This window comes from Manis pentadactyla, chromosome 9 (assembly GCF_030020395.1).
Source record: "Manis pentadactyla isolate mManPen7 chromosome 9, mManPen7.hap1, whole genome shotgun sequence".
NCBI lineage: Eukaryota > Metazoa > Chordata > Mammalia > Pholidota > Manidae > Manis > Manis pentadactyla.
The window spans coordinates 6,422,610-6,447,799 of record NC_080027.1 but is presented as its reverse complement, the minus strand read 5'-3'; the positions used below and the strand labels follow the sequence as shown (position 1 = coordinate 6,447,799).

Here is a 25,190-nt window from a genome sequence, read left to right as displayed (position 1 = left end):
GAGAAAAGACTCATATTCACAAAACACACCTAAAAGGAACCGGTGTCTCAATTAGGGTCCCTCCACACAGGCAAATCCTAGGACATTCACTGGGCACACTCGGCCATCTCCTCACCCAACAGCCGCTGCCCGTTCTACAGATTCAGCCCCACCCCATCCCCAGATTCTTCCACTCACACAAACACATGCCCTGGTGCACCTGCCCACCTCAGCAGAACAGGCCCTTTTCTGGATCACCACCTGGCAGAACCTCCTGTCTCTCCTTCTGGTCCTTCAGGGTTCTTATAATTAAAATGGGCATTTTCAATAAAACTGATGTCCAGAGAATCAAGTTAAGTTCTGAGATTTGAGGCTGGGTATCAAATATGGGACAGACTGGGGAATGGAAGAATGCAGGAAGAGGAGGCAAAGATGAGAGCCCGTGAGAAGCCTCACCTCCGGTTACATGCACACTCTCCCCACCCCCTGCCAATCCCACCTGAGACAGCTCTTTAAGAGGCACACATATCCTAAGAGAGTCATCCCCCTTTTGGAAGTAAACTCCATTCTCGTTCTTATCCCATGCTCCTGGCTACCTGTGAGAAGGAAGTTACCACCTCCGACACCTTAGTCCCTGGAAATACTGACCCCTCTCCTTTAGAGACAACCCTGAAGGGAGACCATTTTCTTAAGAAAGAAGACTCAAAGTACTCTCCAGTGAGATGCACAAGCTCCCAACCTTCTTCCTTCTGCTCTTACCACCAGGCCAGCTTTACGACAAATTCCCGCAACACTTTCTACCTTGAAAACAAACCAGTAAAGGAAGAGAACCCCTCACAAGACAACATCCCCAGCAGCTAGGGATGTGTCCCTCTGGAATCCTAATCCCGAAAAGTCTGACTGTCCTCCTATCTCAGAACAGCCTTCCTCCCCCACCTTCTCCCTGCCCCCCATTTCCCAGACAACTTCTAACACCAATCTCCTGGAATCCCGCCCCAGCACGCAGCAGCCCCAGTGGCTTGGACGCCGCTCCCACCCCATCAGTGACAGTCATAATTCTACTCACATTCAGCACATCTTGCCTGGGCTGTGGAGGCTCAATGCATGTCAGGAGCCTGAGCAACAAGTCCATGATAGCCGAAGTTCCTATGTGCTTTATAATAAGGTCTACAAAATCACGTTTCTTCTTTAAGAAATCCACAATCTAAAGGAGAACAAACCAAACCAATACTGAAAGACACGTGACTTGGGATCTATAAACTTTAGCATGCTTTCGATCCTGGCCTCTCTAACTGCCCCCTCCAAAATCCCACTGCCACTTCAAGCTGAAAAATAGCAAATGCTGAAGCAGTAATAAGATGTCAAACTGGAAAGTCTGCTCATACTTCCAATATTCAAAGATGCCTTAGAAAAACACGCCCCAAATTATTATACACCCCCTAATACAAATACACCACAGCAGAATCTTTTAGTTCTGTTCACTTTCATTATTAATGCTCAAAGAATGAGGATAAAAATTTAATATCCTATGAAAAGCAAGAAAATGTACCATGTAACAGTTCATGGACATAAAGCAAGTCCATTAGACTTTGCGTTAAATGCAGAATAAATATTCAAAATCCCAAGTCTACTCTATCAAGTAAGGGGGAAAAAAATCACAAAACAGATTTCTCTATCAGTCCAGGTGGCTGGCTAACTCACCTGCTAGAACAACATCACATTTGGATTTTACTTCAGCAACTCACCTGATTAGGTTAACACAAGGAGAGTGTGTGTGGAGGAGGCTGACAGCTCCCCCAAGGGGATATGAAAACACTACTAAAGTTCCAGCTGCTACCTGGGAAAAAGATGGAGACTGTTCTGTCCTGTACACCCTTGTGTACCTCCTGATTTGTCTGTGGGCACAAGTCATCTATTTGAAAGCCCCAGGAGCATGTCCATGGGGCAGCTGCTCTAACAAAGTCTCACTGAAGTCTCTCAAAAGCCTGTGAGGTGGGGCTGCTTCCCTCAGTGATACAGATGAGGGAACCAAGGCTCAGAATGGTTAAGTAGCTTGGAAGAGCTAAAAGTGGCTTCCCTGAGATTTAAACTTATAAGATTCGTGTGCTCCCAAAGCCACGATCCTGCCACTCATTATCCCACATTAAGAAGTCTAAAAGTCACAGATGACAACTAAAATTGCCTCACAATCAGGTGTGAATGCAGAAAAAACCATCATGCGTTGCCTCTCTATAGACAATGAGGTTAAATGTTGTAATATAAACCTTCAAGAAGTTATGCATAGTTAATCTGCTCACAACTGAATCACACAGGTTTTAAAAGCCCAGCAGAGGAGGGAGGAAAAAGCCACACAGGCCCCAAATTACTGCATGATTCAGTGGCGAAAGCACCGGACTGGAAGCCCAACAGCACAAATTGCAGCCAGTGCTGTGGAAAGCACAGCAAGGATAGCAAATGCCCTATATGGAGGACGACCCTGCTGAGGGGCTGAACTGCAACACTGAAGGCCCTAAAGCTGGACTCCTGCTCTGCACACTATTAAACATCTGTATTGGTCAGGCCAGACTGAGTCTGAAGTCTTTCATTACTTCTAGCTGCTATATCCTTACTAATATATCATGTGCTGGGAAACCCTTATTTACATTCATAATTCTCAAAAGGAGAGAGAGGTGACAGGTGTGACCTTTTCCTGTAGAGAAAACAGCAAGGGCCACTGAATCCTCATTTCCATTCAGAGTCCTGAACCAGGAAGCACAAGTGACAGAATGACTGGGTCCTGTTGTCAGCATTTACTTGGCATGTGCCATCTTTGCACAGAAAGATGGTCTCCAATGAGACGAATGGAAGTACTCAGAGTCCCAGAGAGCTTCAAGTGTATTCTTGCTCGACAGTAAAGGCACATGGAAAACTGGGACCCAAAATTTGGGTCCCTGTAGCACAGCATGCTTCCCTCAGTGATACAGATGAGGGAACCAAGGCTCAGAATGGTTAAGTAGCTTGGAAGAGCTAAAAGTGGCTTCCCTTTTAGGAGAGAGAGCATGCTGGAAAGTGTCAGACCCATCTTGATAACTGCAACCATCTGGAAATGACTAGTAACTTAGGCTGCTGGGATGACTTGCACTTTTCTAAAGGAGCAGAAATGTCATTTCTCATCAGAAGGCAGAAGAGGGTAAGATGTTATATTAGAGTAATCATGACTTGGGGATTATCATTTAAGAAAAAAGAACCTCAATTCCAATACATTTAGGAAGGCACTCCTGCTTAATTAAGAACATGAAAGAACGATCTTGTCTTTCTAAAATAAAACATGTATCCACTTCGCCTGGCACAGGGCGGAGGTACTTAGCCTAAAATAGTTTCAGTCCCTTTATGTCTGCTGATGGCAAGGACAGGTCATGGAGCCTGCTTTCCACAGTGAAGGATGCCAGGCCTGCCAGTTGGCCCCCTGTACCGTCATCACACCCTTGCTCGCTGCACTCTGGCAGGTCTGTTAGTTTGTAACAGGCTCCCGCTGCTCCCTGGGGGTCTACTGCCATAAATGGACCATAATCTGGTAAGCAGATCCTTTTCACACTAATATCCACGAGAGCAGTGGTCCTCAAGAACTCACATTTCTAAGAAACTGTCAGGTGGTACTTGTATACTGCTGTCCAAGGACCACGTTTTGAGAACCACAACACATCCAACAGATATTTGGAAAATAAACCTCCCAAGTACATCTGAATTGTTTATGAACAAAACCAAAGGAACTGCAGGGGGCAGGCAAGGAAGTGGTGACCAACCCGGAGGAGCGCCTGCCATCACAACAGGCACCCCCCGCCAGGGGAGCAGAGCCCTGCAGGCAGGTGACAGTCTAGACCCAGCTGTCTCAAGCTGAACACTAAAGTTTCTGCGTGGAATCAGAATAGAAATAATCACCACCTGTATAAACCAATCATCACAAATCACATCAGTGGGCAGCTTTTTGATTTAAGCTTCGTTTGTGAGCATTAGTTGAAAGAAAAAATAATAAACGAGTGTCATTTCTCCAGAGTCCCTAAGATTCCACACACACATGCAAACTGCTCAGCAGGCACCGTGAGCCATCCTCACAAATGCATGCCTGAGAGCCTCCTGCATCTACCTGCCAAAAGAAGAAACCAAGTATACTAAAAAACTGAGATGTGAGGCCCTTAGAAAATAATATGTCAAGTTAGAACATATTTACCAAGGTATATATCAGTGTTAAGTCAAGTGAGCACTCAGAATGTCTAAGGTTTAAAATACATTCTTCCATAGAACATGGACTTCAGGCACACTCAGAATACTGAAGCAATAAATTACTAGGGGATCATCTCAGGGGGATGATCAGCCCTAATACTTACCTCTGGAAAATAATATTTACCTGTTCTGGTTTTCTGCTGATAAGAATACTTAGCACCTTGCTGAAGAAACTGGCAAGTAGTGGGTTCAGGGGGGGATCATTTAGGAGGAAGCTATATAATTTCATTAGCAAGGATTCATCTTCTCCCAGTCTATCATTCATCTGGGAGACATCAGAAGTGAGCAACTCACAAGATATATTTGGATACCTAGAAGAACAGGATACTTAAATCATAATCCATATCAACAGTTAAATTACATAAAGCACAACACAAATCAAAAAGGCTTCCTAAAATTTTGTGAAAAGTAACAAAATCTGGGAATTAGAAAATCAGTTCAATCCATTCTGTCCAACCTCTAGATTAATGTGACTTTTCTACTGGGTCTAAAAAATTGTTTCTAAACCAAGCTTTAATAGATTAGGAATACATTTTCTCCCAAAGAAACCAGAGCACACCTAGGACTTGGGAGCCAAGGAGGTCATGCGGAAGGGCGAGGGCTTCTCAGATGAGGAGAGCTGGGCAGGTAAGAGTCTGGGGCTGCAGCCATCAGCAGCCTACTCTGGCATGGAAAAGTGGTGTGACTTGGAGGATAACCAACGGGGCAGGTTCCATGATTCCAGGTAACTGCACTGCACGCAGCACCTGGCAACTACTCAAGACACGTTCAGGTTCCTAAACCAGCTGCCTCTATTTCGCATGGGTTACAGATGGTTGTGGGAAGTTGTTTGGGGGACTTAACACGTGTTCGGTCTGTATTACATCTTGAGAGAATAAATGCTCTTGATACACTTAAGTGAAGAATAGGACACTGGCCTGGGTTACCCAGGTGGGAAAACGATACAAAAAATGAGTTGTCCGTGCCTGCCTTCCAAGATCTTTGGGGATCAGCCATCTGATCTCACTGCTATAGGACACAGACCTCTTCTACAGACCCCAGGCCCCACAGTCCTAGAACTACCTGCACCCCTGAAGCATGCTTGCCAGACCAGATCACATTCTCTGAGAACTAGGCAGCCAATCCAGTTCTCCACTCTTTTACCAAACAATTTCTCCTGTTTTCAAAACCAACAGTGAAACCTCAGTCACTCTCCCTGACCCACAATAGATTTCTCTGACCTTTATTCCTCTTTGTTGAGCGGCTGGGATCCAGAACCACCTAGTCATCAGGAGTGGCAAGTTGAAATGCTAACCAGGACAGGAAGGTGACAAAACAGCCAGAAGCGGCTGTATGACAAAGAGAGGTGAGGACTGTGGGCTGGAACACACACAACACACCTCAAGGCCTCCAAAACAAGCTAGTGGTTGCCTAGTTTGAGGCCCCAGACTCAAGAAGCAACTGGTAACAGACCAGAAAGCCACAGCACTAAAGAGGGCCTGGCATAGGAGGCTCTGAACAGTAGAATGTAGAAAAATGAAACTGTTGGAGGAAAAAATACTGAAAAGGAAGTCAACAGAACTGGCACGTGTGTGGGCAGAGAGATCACACTTCCAAATAGCTGACTCCTGGAGGCTTAGCACTCAGGTAAATTACAGCTTCCTCCCTGTATGGACCACATGGGCTCAGAGATGCCACAACACAGTCTCCACCATGCTGGGGGCAGGAGTATGCAGCGGTTACAGGTACGGCTTCTGGAGCCACATCATCTAGGTTCAGAACCTGTTTCTACCACTTACAAGCTGTATGACCTTGGGCAAGTTACGTAACCTCTCTGGGCCTCAGTTTCCAAGTTTTAAGGCAATATTCCAGTATTAAGACAATAGTCCTTACCTCAAGGGGGAGGATAAAACATACAAAATCTTGAAATTTTTGAATGCTGAGATAAATGAATGCTGTTTTTTTATTTGTCTGCATTTTTGACTTTATAAAACTGCCCAAATGCTCCTATGGGGCTTAGTTGTCTCAATGGCCCCAATTTGACAGTTGCTGGCAAATACCAGACTGGTAAAAGGTAGCAGACCTCAAGCCCGGCTGCAAACCCCACGTGCAGGGCATGTTCGCCAAATTCCGGCGCAGAAGATCCAGAGGAAAGCACTGGCATCTCGGCAAGTTTTTCCTTAATTTTCCCCGTTTCCATGATGACTCCGAGGAACGACCTAGCTAAAGAAGCATGCACATGGGGCCTAGGCACTATACAAAAGGCTCAAAGTCCTGGTTCTGGACTGGCTGGGGCTACTCTCTCTCTCCCTCCCTACCTCCTACCACTAAACAAGCTTATGAAACACCCAGGGACACCCTCCCCTCCACCCCACAACAAGGCCTTTCCTTCCCCACCACTGCAGGTTCTGACCTCAAGTCCCCTGTACTGAGAATGCAGAAGAGAACTGCACCTGGCCCCTTCCTCTCCCACACAGAGCCATTCTTACTCCTAAAGCCATCCCTCCACGCGTCCTCTTGATCACATTCCCTCCCACCTATGCAAGCACAGCACATGGCTGGATCACCTACGCTCTCTGCAGAGCCACACTGCGTCATTCTCACCTTCATATAAACATACCATCATTATTCATTTCTTCCATCTAGGAAATAAAACCAGCACCACCCCTCTCCTGACTCCACATCTGCCTACAGCTCCCACTTTCTCTGCTTCCTGTCTAGGAAACTACTCAAAAGAACCGCCCCTGGTTTGTCTCCAATCCTTCCTCGAGAAGGCATTCCAGCCAGGAGCTCACCTCACCACTCGGAGAACCTGCACTGATGGGGCCTGTGCGCTCCGCACTGCGAACACCAGTGGCTGCTTGGCCTGTGGGTGGCAGCCCCCAGCCCACTGTCCCATCTCTCACCTTCCTGGAGCCTCTCTCCCCCTAGCCTTGCGGGGGCAGCCCTCCTGGCTCTCCTTGTGGTCTAGCCACCCCAAGGTCCCTCTGTGAGAACCACGACCCCACCTATAGCATCTTGGCTTTCGGATTTATTCTACTACTTGAGGACTTATTTTTAAAGTTCTGTTAGTTCAAATTTCTGCTGAATTATTTAAGACAAAGGCATCTGTCACTAAGATGGAAGGGGTTAATATAAAATGACTAACCTTTAATACTTCGCATATGATCACTGAATTAAGTCAAAACAGTGACAGATTCAAGTCACATGTGTAACTAATATACAGTTATGAAGTTCACAGATGTAGCAATCTCTCCGTCATTCAGAAACTATAAAACACTAAATTTTCTTTAATGACTACAGTCAACCTTAACCTTGAAAAGCTTTCAGATCTCATCTAAAAAAAACCCCTCTATGCTAATCCAGCTGTTCAAGCTGTATTACACACAGCTGGTGGCCCTGTCCAGGCTGCAAGTGCAGCAGAGAACTGGTCTGCCCAGCTCAAGTCATGCTCCCTTGAAAGGTGCCAACCAGAAGGCTATGTGTCTGGGAGGCATACCTGCTTTTTCAGCCTCAAAGGCAGCACAAAAAAAGCTGGCATTATAACAAAAGCCACAACGGCTTCTAGATAGATCAGCACTTCCTATAGGCTATGCTGCCTACTCTTCCCCAGTAAAAGAGCTATTAGCTTCATTCAGCATGTGAGGAAACAGGCCCGGAAGGGCTGAAGCTCAGAGCTTCTGGGGGGGTCAGGGAGGCATGTCACATGCCTCCCAGGAGGGCCCACTGCAAAGCCCACACAGCATGCTGCCTCCTACCAGGATGAGCCCCGTGACAGGCAGCACCCCCCAAGTGCTGGCTCACCACAAGAGAATGCCAAAGCGGCAAAGCGCCTATCTCTCGGGGGACGGGAGTACACTGGCACTTCTGCCCAATTTCTTTCCTTTTTTTTAAGGTACTGCTAAGAAGGGACTGTCACTGAATGCTAGTTGTCAATCTTAATGGCTGGCAAAGAACACGACTTTCTTGAAGATCCAAGTCACCAGCGACTTAAAAGCATTAATAAGTATTATATCCCTGACAGCAAATTTTCTCCTCAAAGAAATGAAAGGATATCTGAAACAAGGAACTGGCTGGGGAAAAAAGGGCAAAGGATAATCTACTAAAGGACACAAGTCCTCACTATTACATGAAGTTTATTAAATGCACAATCAATGACTTTTTCTTCCTGAATCTGTTCTGCAGGGAGTGGGGGGAGTCAAGTATTTCAATAGAGTTGAAAATGGAAAAGCAATTAACTGAACCCCAATACTTTAAATACATACAGAACATTCACAAAGAGTTTCCAGGGGTCTGTATACAAAGTGCTATAAGAGACCATAACAAAGGACTCCCATTGTATTATATTGTTCTGCTCATAAGCAGATGAAACTCAGGATAAGCAGCCATATCCACTGTAGTTATTCAACGTGTTACCTGCTTAAATTTAGCTACACCAACGTTCACCAAGACCCATACCCTTTATTTTCAGTTAACAAAAAGTTCATTGAATTTATTTTATGAGCAACACTCTTCTTAAACCCCAGCTCTGGCTTAGATTGGTTGCGTGATCTTAGGTAGTCACAACATCTCTATCTTCCTATTTGCAAAGAAGAGAAAATACTTACTCGGATCCTCCTACTGTTTTTAGAAACTTCCTCACTGTTTATAAAGCACTTTACCCTTCCACAAAACCTTCTGGCTGAAATTCAGACCACTCATTTAAAAATGTTGTGATTTCGCCAGGCTCAGCTCTAAAATGGATTCTGTGCTCCTCTGAGCCCATTACTCTTGGCCATCTTACCATTTCTTACGTGGACTAGAACAGCCCTGGGGACTGCTGGGCGACAAAAATGGTAATACTCTACCCCAATTTGCTTTAGTCCCACCCTGAGAGAAGGTTGAATTTTCTTACTTGTATCTGATCTTTTCATCCATGTCTTGAGGTGGTTCTTCTATAATGAATGAGACTAAGTCTTCGAGACATTCTGCTTTTAACAGAAACTCTATAAGTTTGCGGTTCTGAGCTTTACATTCCTGTAAAACATCTTCCTCATCCATTAATTCCTTCAGTGTTACATCTTCTCTTTCTAGAAGTGTGTCTATGTGGGATGATGAGTGAAGATCAAATTTCCAAAACATGCTGGTCTAAACAAAATGTAGAGAGTATTTCAAATAAAACTTCAACTTCACATATCAATTTTTCAAATTTCAGCCTAGTTTCACAGATTAATATGCCAACTTGGTCACATAAGTGAAGTAAGTTTCACACTGAACCTATAAAATACTCTCTAAATAAGTAGTCTTTTTCTCCTCAGAAAATATTATTGTTAACAAAAAACTTGAAAATGCTAAAAGAAAGCTAAAACTTGGGATGATTTTAACCTGTAAAATTAACCCATCCATACTTTGTTAAGATTTTAATGCTGGGAAAGGAAGAAAATAAACCCTTTTTAAGGGTGAAGAACACATTCTCACACAAAACTAACATGTTCAGCAACATGCGACAAGTATTGAGCCCTGAATACTCAGCACACTTGAGGAGACCACCAGCAAACCAGCAGTCGTAGCTTCTGACAGCACTTTCACAGCCAGAGGTTTGAAAGTCATAAAGTGGTAAAAATCTGTGCCATTCTAATAAAGAAACTAAAAAACTGGAACCTAATTCTTGAGAAATTACAGAAACCAATTCTCCTCAGTTACCAGGAAAAACATTTGACAATCAATAGTGCCAAACACACGCTCTTCCTTCCTCTTCCTCCCACCTTTCAACAATGAAAACAGTTTTTCTTCAAAGTGTTAAAGAAGGTCCTTAAAGTTACAACTAGAGATAGGAAACATGGGGTTCACTATATTATCTAATGCTGCCATGACAAGACAATTTTAAAGGCCTCTTTCAACCAACAGATGACAAGATGATGGCATCAAACAAGTCCTGCTTAGGGACAGGACCACTCAAAAATCATTCATATCTATCAAAGATGCTCACAGCAGAATTCCTGAACCAGGGTTTAGTAAGACACATAATTTAACCCCAAAAGTGAAGCCTACAGATCAACTGCAGCTTCACTATCTGCCAGTGAAGTGGCTCCTGTTACCATTACACCAAGAAGCATGTCGATACCCACACGCTCATTTAAAATCCTATGCTGGAAGAGCCTAGGTTAAAGGGAAGGAAGCTGCCAAAGGTCATAACCTATGGTGTAGCACACATTTTTAGAAATACATATTTTGCTAAATCCACCCATATTAGGAAATCAGGTAGGAATATATTGATTTGCCATTTTCATGAACATTTGCTCAAAATAAAATTCTTTAAAAGCACGATCATGGAGGGCAAAATTTATTTACACTACTAATCATACCAGTGAATCGGGAATAAAGACAAACTGGGTAACACGACAGGTTCCTCGGGATGCGTGGCAGTGCAGCTACCTCACAGGACCTCACTAGGAACACAGTGTTTAAAATATAAGCAAAGTTTTAAGAAAGCTAAAAAAAAAAAAGACCCTGTAAGAGAGCAAGTTTTAGGTAAGGTTATGAAACAGTGTTATAAAAGTTGTCCTATTTAAAACAGGTTCACATCAATTATAGCAAGAGGACCAAGACGTGGTTAGGGATGAGACACTACTATGAAGGTTCTCCCAGACCCGACTGGCACCGCCTCGCTCAGGAGCGAGAGGAACCGGGACGTGGAACTGCTGGTGTTCACAGAGCAGCTCAGTGGGAGGACACAAATACAAGGCATGGCTGTCTCCTTCCTCTTAATGATCAGGCCAGTAATTATGCAGAGAAGACATTACAGAACATGCTAGAAAAGCAGCAGCACAACTCCCAGCAAGGTCAACAAGTACCTCCACCACTAGGCTAATAAGCGACCTCTCTCCTCCCAGACAGGGAACAGGCAGAGGGCCCAAGGGGAGCTGTAACACATTTGTTAGTAAAAGAAACAAACATATACTTCAAACCCAAGAGTAACCTGTTCCCACTTGTAAGGCAATGCCAAAGGAAATAAGGGCAGGGATGATATACACCTAACAAGAAAGGAACTTTGGGGAAAAGGACAGTAGAAATAAATCACAGACACAAATGCTTTTTTGGTTTTCAGACTTGTGAAAACGGCAAACAAAAAAACCTTTATTAGGCCATTTAACCTATTAAAATTGACAGGGAGAAAAACAAAGCAAAAAGATTCCAAAAGATAACTCCAAAGGAGGAAAGGGAAAAAGCAGGTTTCCATCCCTACAAAGAAGCAGGCCCTAGTCTGGGCACCAAGCAGCATGGTCGGCAGAGTCTGCAGTGCCTCTGTTAGAGAAACGTGGCTCGTACATCTCCGGGTTTTCTAATCACAAATTCTGAAGAGAAGCCTATTTATCGTTTCCTCACACTTAGTATTAAAGCATGTGATGAAAACTCTCGTGAATATAGACATGAGCAACTTTTTCATGAACGTATCTCCTTGGGAAAGGGTAACAAAAGCAAAAATGAACAAGTGGGACTCTAACAAACTAAAGAGCTTCTGTACAGCAAAGGACACCATCAGTAGAACAAAAAGGCAGCCTACAGTATGGGAGAATATATTCATAAATGACATATCCGATAAGGGGCTGACATCCAAAATGTATAAAGAGCTCACATGCCTCAACACCCAAAAACCAAATAACCTAATTAAAAAATGGGCAGAGGATCTGAACAGACACTTCTCCAAAGAAGAAATTCAGATGGCCAACAGGCACATGAAAAGATGCTCCACATTGCTAATCATCAGAGAAATGGAAATTAAAACCACAATGAGGTATCATCTCACACCAGTTAGGATGGCCAACATCCAAAAGACAAACAACAACAAATGCTGGCAAGGATGTGAAGAAAGGGGAACCCTCTTATACTGCTGGTGGGAATGTAAATTAGTTCAACCATTGTGGAATGCAATATGGAGGTTTCTCAAAAAACTCAAAGTAGAAATATCATTTGACCCAGGAATTCCATTCCTAGAAATTTAGCCAAGGAAAACAAGATCACAGATTCAAAAAGACATATGCACCCCCTGTTTATCGCAGCAGTATTTACAATAGCCAAGAAATGGAAGCAACCTAAGTGTTCATCAGTAGATGAATGGATAAAGAAGGGGTGGTACATATACACCATGGAATATTATTCAGCCACAAGAGGAAAACAAATCCTACCATTTGCAACAACATGGATGGAGCTAGAGGGTATTATGCTCAGTGAAATAAGCCAGGTAGAGTGAGACAAGTACCAAATGAATTCACTCATCTGTGGAGTTTAACAAAGCAAAAACTGAAGGAACAAAACAGCAGCAGAAACACAGAACCCAAGAATGGACTAACAGTTACCAAAGGGAAAGGGACTGGGGAGGGTGGGTGGGAAGGGAGGGATAAGGGGATTGAGAGGTATTATGATTAGCACACATAATATGGGGGGGGCCACAGGGAAGGCAGTATAGCACAGAGAGGACAAGTAGTGACTCTGTAGCATCTTACTATGCTGATGGACAGTGACTGTAATAGGGTATATGTGGTGGGGACTTGGTAATAGGGCAGAATGAAGTAACCACAATGCTGCTCATGTGAAACCTTAGCATAAGATTGTATATCAATGCTACCTGAATAAAAAAATTAATAAATAAAAATAAAAATAAAGTGTGTGATGACTTACATGGCTGTGTTCAGCACAGGGCTACTATGGACAGCACACACAGGCAGGGTGTTCAGAGGCCGAGCATAGGGTAACCCATGCTGTTCTTTAAAGGTAGAGCTCTTACTTACTGATGTGGCGGATAATTTTAAAGATGTCCAAAAAACTAAACATCCATGTAAGTCCACCTTCTCTTAAGTTAATCACGGAAATTTTGATCCTAGGATGTCTACAGATTGACAAACAGTTCATTTTACTTCTCTTAAATACTTCAGCAAGGTCCCTAACTGAAAAGCTATCAGGCATATTCAAATACCTTCCCACACCCATATCCCACAGCCCACACCCCAGTGTTATCAGGCATGTACTTATTTTGGTCTGCAAGCCAAATTTCTGATAACGTAATAGTCTTTCCAATAGAAGTCAGAAAACTGGACATGGTTAATAATTTAGGCTGAAGCCTTTTTTAAAACATAGTTCCCATTTAAAGTAGCATGTCTTTTTATCTTCTGTAATTCCATATATAAAGGCAAAGTATAATGAAAAACACTAAGAAATAAATCATACACACAAAATCTGATTATCAAGCCCTTTGTATTGGCTAATTATAAACAAGATGTACATTCACATCCATGAAATAGAAATTATAAATGTCCACCAACTAGATAAAAGGCATACTTCTAAATATGGACCAGATATAATCCTATCTATCTCAAGTAAAAACTGACTTCCAATATCTCAACTTATAAAGATAACCCCTTAAATAATGGATTTGTTAAAAAAAAAAAAAAACTGGTAATTAGTCACGACGAAATAAAAGCAGGAATTGGCAAACTGCAGGCCACAGATCAAATCCAGCCCACAGACTGCAAGGGAAAAATGGTTTTGATATTTTTAAAGGGTGGTTTTAGGAAAAAAGAAGTGTATGTGACAGAGACCATATGTGGCCCACAAAGCCGAAAATATTTACTATCTGGGCTTTTACAGAAAAAGTTTAGCATCCATTGCTAAAGCCTCCTAACATTAATTTTCCTCTCTGCTATCTCTGAATTCACATGGGCATGCACCCCAGGTCTTCGCAGCCTGCTGGGCAAGGTGTGCCTTGCATTGCCAGGCAGGACCATCTACAGATCCAACTCCCTTCCTTGGGCACTCACGGAGACTGTGTTCTCAACTTCTCGGGCATGTAGGTATGGCCATGTGACAATGCATTCTCCAATGTGCCGTGAAGCCTAAAAACCTCCACGCTCTGTCCCCTGCATCTGGCTGGATGCTCATAACAAAAAAGGCCCTAAGGGACAGCAGAGCCAAAAAATGGAAGGCATTGCCACCCCAAACTGCCACATGGACGAAAGCTGTCCTTGAACCAGAGAACCTGCCTTAGGCTGTGTTCTGCTGAGCCCTCATATACACCGCTCCAGCACTGTGGTCTACCTGACCAACCAGCTACTCTCTTCCCGGAATCCTGGGGCTTCCAGTCTTGTTGTACTTATTTAAGCATGAGAAAAGGAGTTCTTAGCAACTACCTGTTCTAAAATGCCTAAGTCCTTTCGCTTCCCACTATCCTGGATTAGAACAGAATTTCACAAAGAAGAACACTCTGAAATACACATTTCCACAGTGCATTTTCTCTAAATGGGTATACTACCAACTTAAATATAAAACATTACCACAGTAGGCTCCTTAAGCAAACATTATCTATTTTACATTTTAGCCAAACAGCAAAATGACTGGAAAGGAATGGCACTGGAAAATTAGCTACCCCTGGCATGGTCCTGGCATCTGCTTCCACCCTTTGCAACACGAACAAGCTAGGTATGAACTAACAGTTACAAAGCTCAACTGCCCCAAGCCCTGGTAAAATGGAGTCCTTTATAAAGTATAGCTACTCTAAGATACTCAGAAAAACCAAAAGGAGTCAGAACTTCAACAGCTCATTTTTTGTAAACATAAATACACTTTAAAATTCATACCATAACTATCCTTAAATAGGATTTAGGGATAAAAGGGAATAAAATTTCTTACAGAATAAGACCTTTAAATTAGTTAAGACAAACAGGGAAATATAAACCCAAACTACCCTCCATCTTCCTTCAAAACCCTAGAATTTGTTTTATAAATATAGAATTTGTATTAAGTAGCTTGAAAATAGGGTTTTCTCCAAAAGAGCTGATGATCAGATGGGTACGTCCCTGGGGAGTTAGTTACCTGTTACCTGACGCCACAGAGGAAGACCTCTGCTGTTCTCTGCCTTCCCCGTAACTTAAGGCAGTGAAAATTACCATCTTATATGTGCAAAATAGGCCCAAAGGATCTGTAAATCTGTTTATTCATCTCAGATCAACTGCTTTAATTAAAGTTCCTCTAAAATTACTGAAATAGTTTCCTTCACAGAAACAAATCTGGGCCATGGTACCTTTACTTCAAAGCAGTTAAGCAATGACAACACTGTCTCTAAGAGTAAAAGGTGCTACCTTGTCTCTATGACACAGAAACTGGTTAACAGTGATGTGATTAAAGCATTTGCAAGTATGTCAACAATGTCAAGCCCCTCTGTGAGTACAGAACAGCTCAGAGTATATGGTGGAGGCCCAATTGTAGGTTATACCAACTGCCCACAACCACTGGCTTTCATCTAATAAACAGCATTTCCCCAAAACCTTGTGAGAATTACTAAGCATCTGAACAGACCTGGATTTCAATGCCAGCTCCACCACTGGCTGGTCCCGAGCCCTTGGGAGTGCTACCTTACCTCTCTAAACCTCAGCATCCTTACCAAGTCAACCAGCTATGAGGAATCAATGAGAAAAACTTGGTACAACAGCTAGAAGATATAGGTACTCAGCAAACGGACGCTTCTGTGCAATAAATATGCCCACCACTAAAGTCAGTGGGCTTTAAATCAGTGCTTCCTCAACTGTCATGGGCACAGGAAACACCTACAAGTCTTGTTAAGACACAGCCTTGGGTTCTGATTCAGTAAAGCAGGGATGAGGCCTGAGATTCTGTGTCTCTATCAAGTTCCCACATGCTGTTGCTGCAGCCCTGGGTTAAAACCATTGCTGATCATTGTAACAAAACTGCAACCAGCATATTCAAAATGAATAGGTAACCATGAGAAATAGAGGAAAAGCATGCTATGCAAACATGTGACTGTTTTTTATTTCAGAAATCGCTGCAGACAAGCTGGTGTTAGTGGATTTTCTTTCAATATAACAGAAGCAGAATATAACACATTGTATCACACACTTTCCAACAAAAGCTCAGAAAAAGTGACACCACAAACATGCTGAAAGGTAACTACTAGACCTCTGAAGAGAGGAACTGCTGCCCAAACTACCTACAAATTAGAAGTAAACTGTGGGAATGGCAAGGATAAACTTTAATGAATTTAAAACTCAAACGCTCCTATTCACATCCCACTCACTCTGCTTAAAGTTAGCAATTTTTATACAAGTAGGATAAACTGTAGTCTACAAAATGCTAAGTCTACACACTACTGTTATCTGTAGAATACCTGTCCCCAGCACTGCCTGGACCCAGGGCAAAAAGTCTGTAGAGTCAAAACAAGATTCAAACATTACGAAGAATTTCAAGACAGCTGGGCATTAAAACAAATGCTTTTGTGCATGGGGCCCCTGGGAGTTTGCATGGGTCGCACACCCATTAGTCAGCCCCATCTATACCATTTCACAGCTGGTCCCGCTGGAATCCCCAAGATTCCATATCCTATGTGACTATTTGCTATCATACTGCAGTCTTGCAATAAATGTGCATAAAATACTTGGAGTTCAAATAGTTGTAGTTATCTAAACCCACAAACTACGAAACTAGGAGAACAGCTGCTTCAGTCTAAGATAAACAGGAAAGGCTTTTTAAGACAGCAAATGTGTCACAAATTTTGGCACTATTTCTTCAAAATGTGCCATGATGGGAATATCTGTAATACACATTTTTTCATATCTTATACAAAGGCATGCAAGCATTCACTGCTTAAGTTCAAATTCCTATACTCCTGAAGTCTCCCTCAGCACCCTCTGGAGGCCCCTTTCCTCACCACTATTGGAACTGCGCTCGCTCCACCTATCACCCAAGTTAGTACTAACAGTAATATCACATGAGCCATAGTATGAGCCACACGTACGTTAGTTTCCTAGTAGCCAAATCAACAAAGTAAAACAAACCGACAATATTAATTTTGACAGTGCACTTTATTTAACCTCATATAGCCAATCATCATTATTTCAACATGTGATTCATTGGTACTAAATCTTCGAAAGACAGCACATCTCAATTTGGACCAGCCATTATTTCAAGTACTCAAGAGTCACAACTGGCCAACGACTGCCGCATAGGACAAGACAACTCTAATTACATGATTACTGCCATTATGATCCAAAGTTTCTCTCCAGGTTCTAAAACAGCCACCTATCTCCTTCCACAGCCAAAGTATAGTTAACCACCTTTTTCACACAAGGGCCATTGGAGTGGGTAGGGAGAGGTTATGGGCTGTTTATTTCCTTTTTTAAAAAACATAAACATACATGAACAACCATGTTTATCCCTATATATATATAAAACATCTTGAAGTGGCTTGAAAATAGGGTTTTCATTCTCCAACTCAAAAACATAGGTCACAAGAAAACCAGAACTGCTTTTTTAGACTCTACTATCTAGGAATAAAAGGGAAGTTTTCAAATTCTTCATCTTGAAATAATGCAGAGGGCTTGATCTTTAACTGGGGAGGGCCACAAGTGACTCACAGCTGGTCTAGATATATCTAAGCCAAACTTTAAAATAGATGCATGTCGCTGGGAATTTATTTCATTTTTTTAAGCTAATTAAAAAATACTATGAACTAGAAAAAAATGCCCAGGTCACTCAAACACACTGGGAAATAACGATGGTTGAAATGTTAAAAAAAAAAACAACTACAGACTCCTCAACTCATCCTGGAGAAAACTGAGCCTTCATGGAACCCATTTCTATTCAAAACGACTTGCTTATTCTGTGAGCAGTGGACACATTTACCTCTGAACAAGTTTTCAAGCAGCCAGGGAAGAGGATGTATTAGGCAAACCATGCTGCTGAAAGACTGCTTACATGGGCTCACATATTCCTGGCCAGCGTCCAGCACCTGAAGTCTCAGGCCTCCTCCCTGGGCTTGGATCAGGTATGTGGGGAACCCAGATGGGCAGCATCCGACAAGACCCAAATGGGGAACTGTCGGGCTCAAGAAGAGCTGGTGGTCGCTCACTCAGGACACTGAGAGCTGAGTTGCATGCCACCAAGAAGCAGACAGGGAGCAAGGCATATATAAATAGGAGAATGCAGAGTCGCTCTGAAAGGAGATCACCTCTGGGACCTCAACAAAGTTGACAATAAACTCTTCCTCCTAAGAGCAAAGCTAAATGCCTAGGCAAATGTCATTTTCACACAGAGGCAGAAACATGGAACAAAAGAAGGAACAACAGCTGACCTTGCAGGCAGTGCTCGCTAAGCACTAAGGATAAAGATCACAAAAGATGGGAGAATCCACGAGGTAGCCGCTTCTCCTTAGCAAAAGCATCTGTTTCCTACAACCGTCTGTCCCCACTCCACTCAAAGGCGGGACAAATCAAATCCAGTATCGAAGCATCTATTAGAGAATAACATACTTGTTTAGAGGAAAGGGCAAGACAACTCAGACCAGTTTCAGTGTATCTGCTTTGCAACTGCTTTTTCCAAAGAACAGGTCAAAAGCAATCAAGTTTCTCCCATCCAGATACTCCACAATCTTTCCAATTTTACTGTTATTTCCTTGGTATTTCAGCTTCTCTTTGAGAGTAGTAAATGAAGGAATCAAGTCCATTTCATGTATGCTGTATTAACCCAGAGGTACTTTTAAAGAATTACTGAGGAATACAGCAGCAACATTAACAAATGGACCCTACCCCTTGAAGAATACACTGAAACTGAGAATGGAGAAAATACAGAAAATGAAAGGGAGCTCAACAGATGGGAGCCTGGCCACAAAAGACTTCATTATATGTGAGGCCTAAGCTGGGCCTCAAAAGATAGTGTGGTTTAGTAAGGCTAAGAAGCAACAGAAAGTATTCCAGGCCAGGAGAAATAAGCGTGTAAGCACAGAGGACAGGAAGAACCAGTAGCTTTAGGGACATCATGGAAGGGAGCAGGTCCTGATGACAAGAATGAGGAGCCTTTCAGAAGGCATGAGGATAAGGCTAGGTGAACAGGGCCAGGTCTCAATGGGCCATGCATGAGTGCACAGCAGAGCACCGTAGGCCTGCTGCTGAAGCCCAGGGAGGGCCAGTAAGTGTAAACGGACATAAATGCACATGAGAATACCTATATTATATTCTCTGTTAGAGAATATGCTAACATATCTAACAGCATGCTTCAAGAAACAACTCTGAACAGAAATAGAGGAAAGTGACATAGAGGAGATGACATTTAAGCTGTGGCAAGCACACTTTCATCTCCTACAGAGGCCAGGAGAGGGAAGTGGCTTGCCCTTTTCTGGGGATGGCCAAGTATCTGAATGTGACTAAAGCGTGGAACAGGGGAAGGAGCGCTGAAGACGTGACCTCAAAGGTGGGACACAGCAGGAACTGGACACCATGCAACAAAGTCGGGTAAGACAAGGCAAATGAGCAGTAAGATCAGCTCCACAGTTTAAGTACAGAACTGCTAACAGTGGGCAAGAGGGCCTGGAGAGAGAAGAGCCTAAGGAAAGAGCACCCAATCCAGAGTACTCTCTAAGAACTGACGGAAGGGGCAGGTGAGGCCCTGCAAGATGCCCTCAGAGACTCCTCACCAAATCACCCTTCCTCCTCCAGCATCACTCCCGATCCTGTCTCCTCAAAGCCTAACGTTCCTGTTTGTGCCACTCCTAGCTGTATCTGGTATCAGATGATGGAAGACGGAGGACCCTCAGAAAGCAAATGCCTACCCGCACATGGGAGCGAACTTCAATTCACCGCTGAAATAAGAGCCGGGCGAGAGGTGCAAGCTTCTCTTGGCTTATATTGAAAAAGCCAACTGCCAACATCAAGGAAAATTCAGCCTTGCTTCTGTCACCCTGTCCACATTAAAGGTGTTCCTCAACAAATTCTCGTTATGCAAACTCAAATGTACATGAATTTCTGTGCATAATTTCCACAATTTCAAAAACTTCAGTCCAAGTATAAGCAAAGCATAACATTCTATTAAGAAGGTTTTGTTTTGTTTTGTCTTGTTTTTATTAGTGACACTGCAGAGTTGTGACGAAAAAAGACAAGTAACAAGGATGACACAGTGGTAATCCAGTTTTTGCTAGGAGCCTTGCCAGATATCAAAGGGATAAAGGCAAGCAAAACCCAGCTGGATCTAGGTGTCCCGCATGCGTGCATGCCAGAGGCGGTGTGGTGTGTGTGCCAGAGGGGAGGGTGTAGGTGAGAGACTGATACAAGTCAAAGTCAAACCTGGCTCTGACATCATGGCTGTCATCTACAACAACATAAAATAGTTTCTAAATCTCTGAAACTGTAAGGAGAAAGCTGTGTGGTCCGGAGCAAGCAGGAATGGTATGAAAACCACACAGCTTTTAGAAAAGAGAATTCCATACTAATGTGGGGTAGGGGGAAGACTGGGAAAACCCAACTCACCCAAGTTTTCACTAAGTAAAGGTAAATTACAGCAGTTTCTGAGTGACCCAAACTTGAAGCAAGAAACAATGGCCACTTTATTATTCGTATGTCTGGTACAGACAAGATGCCCAAAGAGATCAGCCCTGCCAATCAGGTATAGATTCTAGGGCATATCAAAGTGCTTTGGGAAAAAAGGCCAAAAAGAAACAGACCTCGAATTAAGAATGGCCTATCATGGTTAATTTGCAATTTTAACCAATTCTCTAATAGAAAACAGAATTGGCAAATTAGTCGCAAAAATCTTTAAAAGACACCCCCCCCTTTTTTTTAGCTTTAGCAGTTAACCTTCAATCCTCCTTGCCCAGAAAACTGTAATCAGACCGAATATAATCATAAAGCATTCAGGTCTATCTCCACAGTCCCAAGACCAGCAATACTAAACTGCTAGCTCCAGGACATGCCTTCCTTCATGAACATTTTACCAGATTCCCAGACTCTTGAGGCTCTGCTCAGGAGTGACCACTCAGAGTGGGGAGAACTGAATCACTCATATGGTCTTTAGAGCTCCTTATGAAAAACCACCTTGCTTCCAGTTATTTCACAAAAACATTAGCTGTCTTCACACTACAGTTTCTTAGTAAAGGTAGATGCATGATTAATAACGGCTGCCAATTAAGTGCCCACAGTATGACAGACTTTGGGCTTGGTGCTTTCAGGTATGTTATCCCTATCTCACAACAACCCTTCAAGATTTTGTTCTCATTCTGCAGATGGAAAAACTAAGAGGGGTCAGATGGCCTACCAAAGACCAGAACCAGTAAATATGCTAGCCGGAACTGGGCCTCAGCCGGGGTCTTCGAGCTCCAAAGTCCACGCTTTCTCCATGACAGCAGTGTTCTCCATGTTCCAGTATGGGAACAGCTGTTCAGCAAGTGGTGACACAGCAGTCATCAGGAGCACAAGCCATCCCCTGGCCAGCCTGCGCGTGAACTCAGGCCTCCAGGAGGCAATGGCACCAGGCCAACCTGTAAGCTAAGGGCTCTCAGAGCACAATCATGAAAGGGAACGGTGTGTCTTTTTGTGAGGGGCAAAGAATCACTTTATAGACAAGTTAGTTAGGTAGCTCAGCCTGAAGAGCATGGGTGGTGACACTGGGAGAGGTCAATTCACCAGGATTCATAGTTTTGTCAAAATGCACAGAAAATACAAGAAAACCAGCTTTCAAAAACTGAACGTGGTATAACTAAAAGAAATTTATCTAACATGATAAACATAGTCTTTTTTAGATAAAAAATGAAACACATGAGGAGGGTGGACACCAGGAATATGAAAACTGGTAAAGTGAAGAAAGAAACAAGTCCAAAGACTTTAGTTGACTGTAAGCTCAACATAAAGTTACATTATGATGCGACTAGTAAGTACAGCCATCTCAGAGCCGAGTCACAGACGAATCGTGTCTAGGGATACAGGAGGCACTGAGCCCACTGTAGCCTGCCCTGGGCAGGTCGCTTCTTGCCATGAGGCACCATATCCTGTTCTAGGGAGGACAAAGAGAGTGCCTACAACGTGGCACCAAAGAGAGAACCAGGTCGGCAGAAGGGCCCGCCACTGGGCATCTGGTTTATACTGCCATGTGCAGCTCCAAGGATAAAATGAGAGCCAGTGAGTGAGAAGTACAGGTGGTCTTTGAGCAGCAGAAGCAGGACTGGCTAGCGCCAAGAACATGTGCAATGCCCTGCGACCGAAGGTGCTCCACAAAGCCGGGAGAATCCCCTGTGAGGGTAACAGAAGGTTCCTGTTCTGGAGAGAAAAGCTGTGCCATGTTGTCTCATAAACCGCTTCTCAGAGTCTGTCTGACGTAACAGGCACAGCTACCTCTGGGCTGACATGGAGCATCAATGGGAAAACAGAAAGGATTAGCAACCTTCCAGATGTTTAGTGGGTTGAACTTCACACACTTCTCCATTTGTCTGGAAACTGGTGACACAAAAATAAAAGATAAAGAAAAGGAATTAACAGGCAAGGAGAAAGGCCCATAAATTTATGAAAAAAACAGAAAATGGATGTCGGACAATTCAGGAGTCCAACATCCAAGTAATAGAAGTTTTAGAAGAACGTATTATAATCCACCACCAGCCCCCATGGCCAAAAAAAATTTTTTTATCTGGGTGTAAAGAATGTAACTTCTCTGCCTCAGACTTGCACACGCTGTCAGAGTGAGCGGGAACAGATCCTCTAGGGCAGTGTGAAATTCCATGGCATCTGAGAGAGAAAGGATCTAAACTTTTATAGAACAAACACCTATAAAAGGACTGCACATCAGAACATAAGCTTCCTCAACAGCAACCGTAGAGAAGAACATTTTCAGACAGGGAAGGTCTGAAAGATTTATTCACAGTTTCTCAGAAAGCTACTGGAAAAATGGGCTTCACCAAAGCATGGCAACATGTCATGGGGAAGAGAGAGAGAATACATGAAACCAGGGATCCAACACTCGGAGAAGCAAAGACAGCTCCCAAAAGAATGCTGGGGGACACCCCTCACCAACATGCCCCCCTCTGGCAGCTTTCACACTGCCGAGACAGAGCCAAGTTACCATGACAAACACCATGTGAGCACCAGTGCTGCCACTCAGCCAGGCCCCAACGGCAGCGCCACAGCTTTACCTGAGGACTGACTGCGACACATGCACACCCAGCCTGTCCAAACAAGAGGAGGAATCACACTTCCAGTGTTGTGCTTTTAAGGCACAGTGGGGCTGTGGATTCTTTCTTATGGCTTAGACAGTAAAGCGCTGTGTCCACTTGGCCACCACGCCGTGCCTGGCTAGAAGAGCGCAGTCTCCGCTGTCATTACAGACTCAGCAGCCATCACAGTATTCCCAAGTCACGGTAAAGCAACAGCAGGGACAATCAGAGAATTTAAGAGTACTTCAGAACAGGATTTCTTTACAATAAAAATGAAAATGAAGCTTCCATCAAAGTTGATTTCCAAGTGGCTTGTTAGTCACGCAAGGGAACCAACAATGGTTTTCCTTTTCTCAATTAATTCACAGATACAAATGACACAGCTCAGCTGCTGTTTATTTGAGGAGTCTGGAGTGATGAATTAGCTTCCATAAATAATCTGCACAAAACAACAACAGGCAGAATGTTTTCAGAGAAGCTGAGAAAAACAAACCACCACAACATACATAGAGTCTACTATGATGTGCTAAATAGTATAAGTGAAAAAAAGGACATTTACAAAACTTGTGACAATGTGAAGTGTTCAAAGCTTATGGTTATTTTTTTCTATTTTCATGAGGAAATGTACTTCAGGAAATGTTAATTCCTCACATGTTATTGCACTAGGAATGGCAACAGTGAATTCACTCTCACGACCTTAGCCATTTTTTATTCCTGACTTTTCTATCACATAGCAACTTAATGGCTTATCAAGGATTAAGTTTTTTACAACGTTTTGAACTCAGGGCCAAGACAAATTTCTCTGAACGAGACGAGCCCTTAACCACTGCTGCTGAACACTGAATGGCTCTGGAAATTCACCTCTGCTCAAGTCTTGATGTTTGTTAATGAATTCAACCTTGTCGCAAGGCAAGACAGCACTGATGTGCAAATGTATACTACGGTAAAGTCACTTCAATTCTGACTGTTCAGACCATGAACCTAGGCTGCTGCAAACACTGCCCGGGCTGTCAGAAGTTAAAATAAGAAGCAAGATTCCCATTCTCAGCTGCAATAAAGATTTTCTGAATTCAAACTACAGTAAAACAGTTTTTTTCTAACTTTAATGCAAAGGAAATTTCCCCGTTTCAAAACCCAAAACGCAACTGAGGAGCTTTAACGTAACCTTCAAAAATGGAAATGATGAATTAACCTACTATGTAATGACAAAAGGAAAACATCAAGAGAAGAATCTAACGGTTCTATAAACGCCTTCCAAGTGATGAATATACTCAACTGAACTCATATGTTTGGGGACTGTTACCAGAATGTGACAGTGCCTAACTGTGTAAATAGTTTTTAAAAAATGAAGTATGTAAAATCAACACAGATCAGCATTAACAGAGTAGACAAACATTTGCAATAGATTTTGAAAAGGGAACTCTAACCTTGAACACCACTTAGGGGAAATGTTATCCCCCTAGAAAAAGAATTACATTCTCCTTACTAGTAGATCTGTATTTACCGAAAATTGAACTCAATTATTTTTATGTTTTGAATTTAATTAACAAAACCTGCGAAAACTTATTTTCTCTCTTATTTTAAACATACCTTCGTAAGATATTCTTTTTTGCTTCTTGGTCCACAAAACCTAAAATATTTACTATCTGGGGCTTTCCAGCAGAAGTTTAGTTTGATGACCCGTGGTCTAAAGGACCCTATGCCTACAGTGCGGATCCCCTTTGGGAATCCCTATCAACCACTTGGCATTGATTCTAGGACTCCTGGAGGCTTCTGGGTAACTTCTTTAAAGTTCACTCATTCTAGTGCAGGACAGCATGCTGATAAAGCAGAGGGGAGTTAAAAAAGAAAAAGGAGAAATGCAGCTAAAAGTAAGGAATTATTTAGCAACTGCCAAAACTAAGATTCTCTGTCAGCAAAGAAAAACAAAATAACTGTTCACCATGTAACTTATTCACTATGTAAGAATTTGTTCTCCATGTAAGAACTTGTTCGTTATGCTTCAGAAGATTGGAGACTG

The 25,190-nt window shown here is 42.9% G+C and overlaps 1 protein-coding gene across 16 annotated transcripts in view; it reads right to left on the bottom strand.

The window, feature by feature from the left end:
• Positions 1-25,190, bottom strand: part of PPP6R3 (protein phosphatase 6 regulatory subunit 3) — a 150,147-nt gene that overhangs the window by 74,936 nt on the left and 50,021 nt on the right. For 15 of the 16 annotated variants that reach the window (XM_057506682.1, XM_057506674.1, XM_057506676.1 and 12 more), the window contains 3 exons: positions 9,113-9,345; positions 4,364-4,550; positions 1,046-1,183 (listed from right to left, as the gene is read on the bottom strand). In XM_057506682.1, the coding sequence (XP_057362665.1) occupies positions 1,046-1,183; positions 4,364-4,550; positions 9,113-9,339 (552 nt within the window). In that variant the 5' untranslated portion in view covers positions 9,340-9,345. The remainder of the gene's footprint in view (positions 1-1,045; positions 1,184-4,363; positions 4,551-9,112; positions 9,346-25,190) is intronic. The other variant, XM_057506684.1, reaches the window with a different exon arrangement.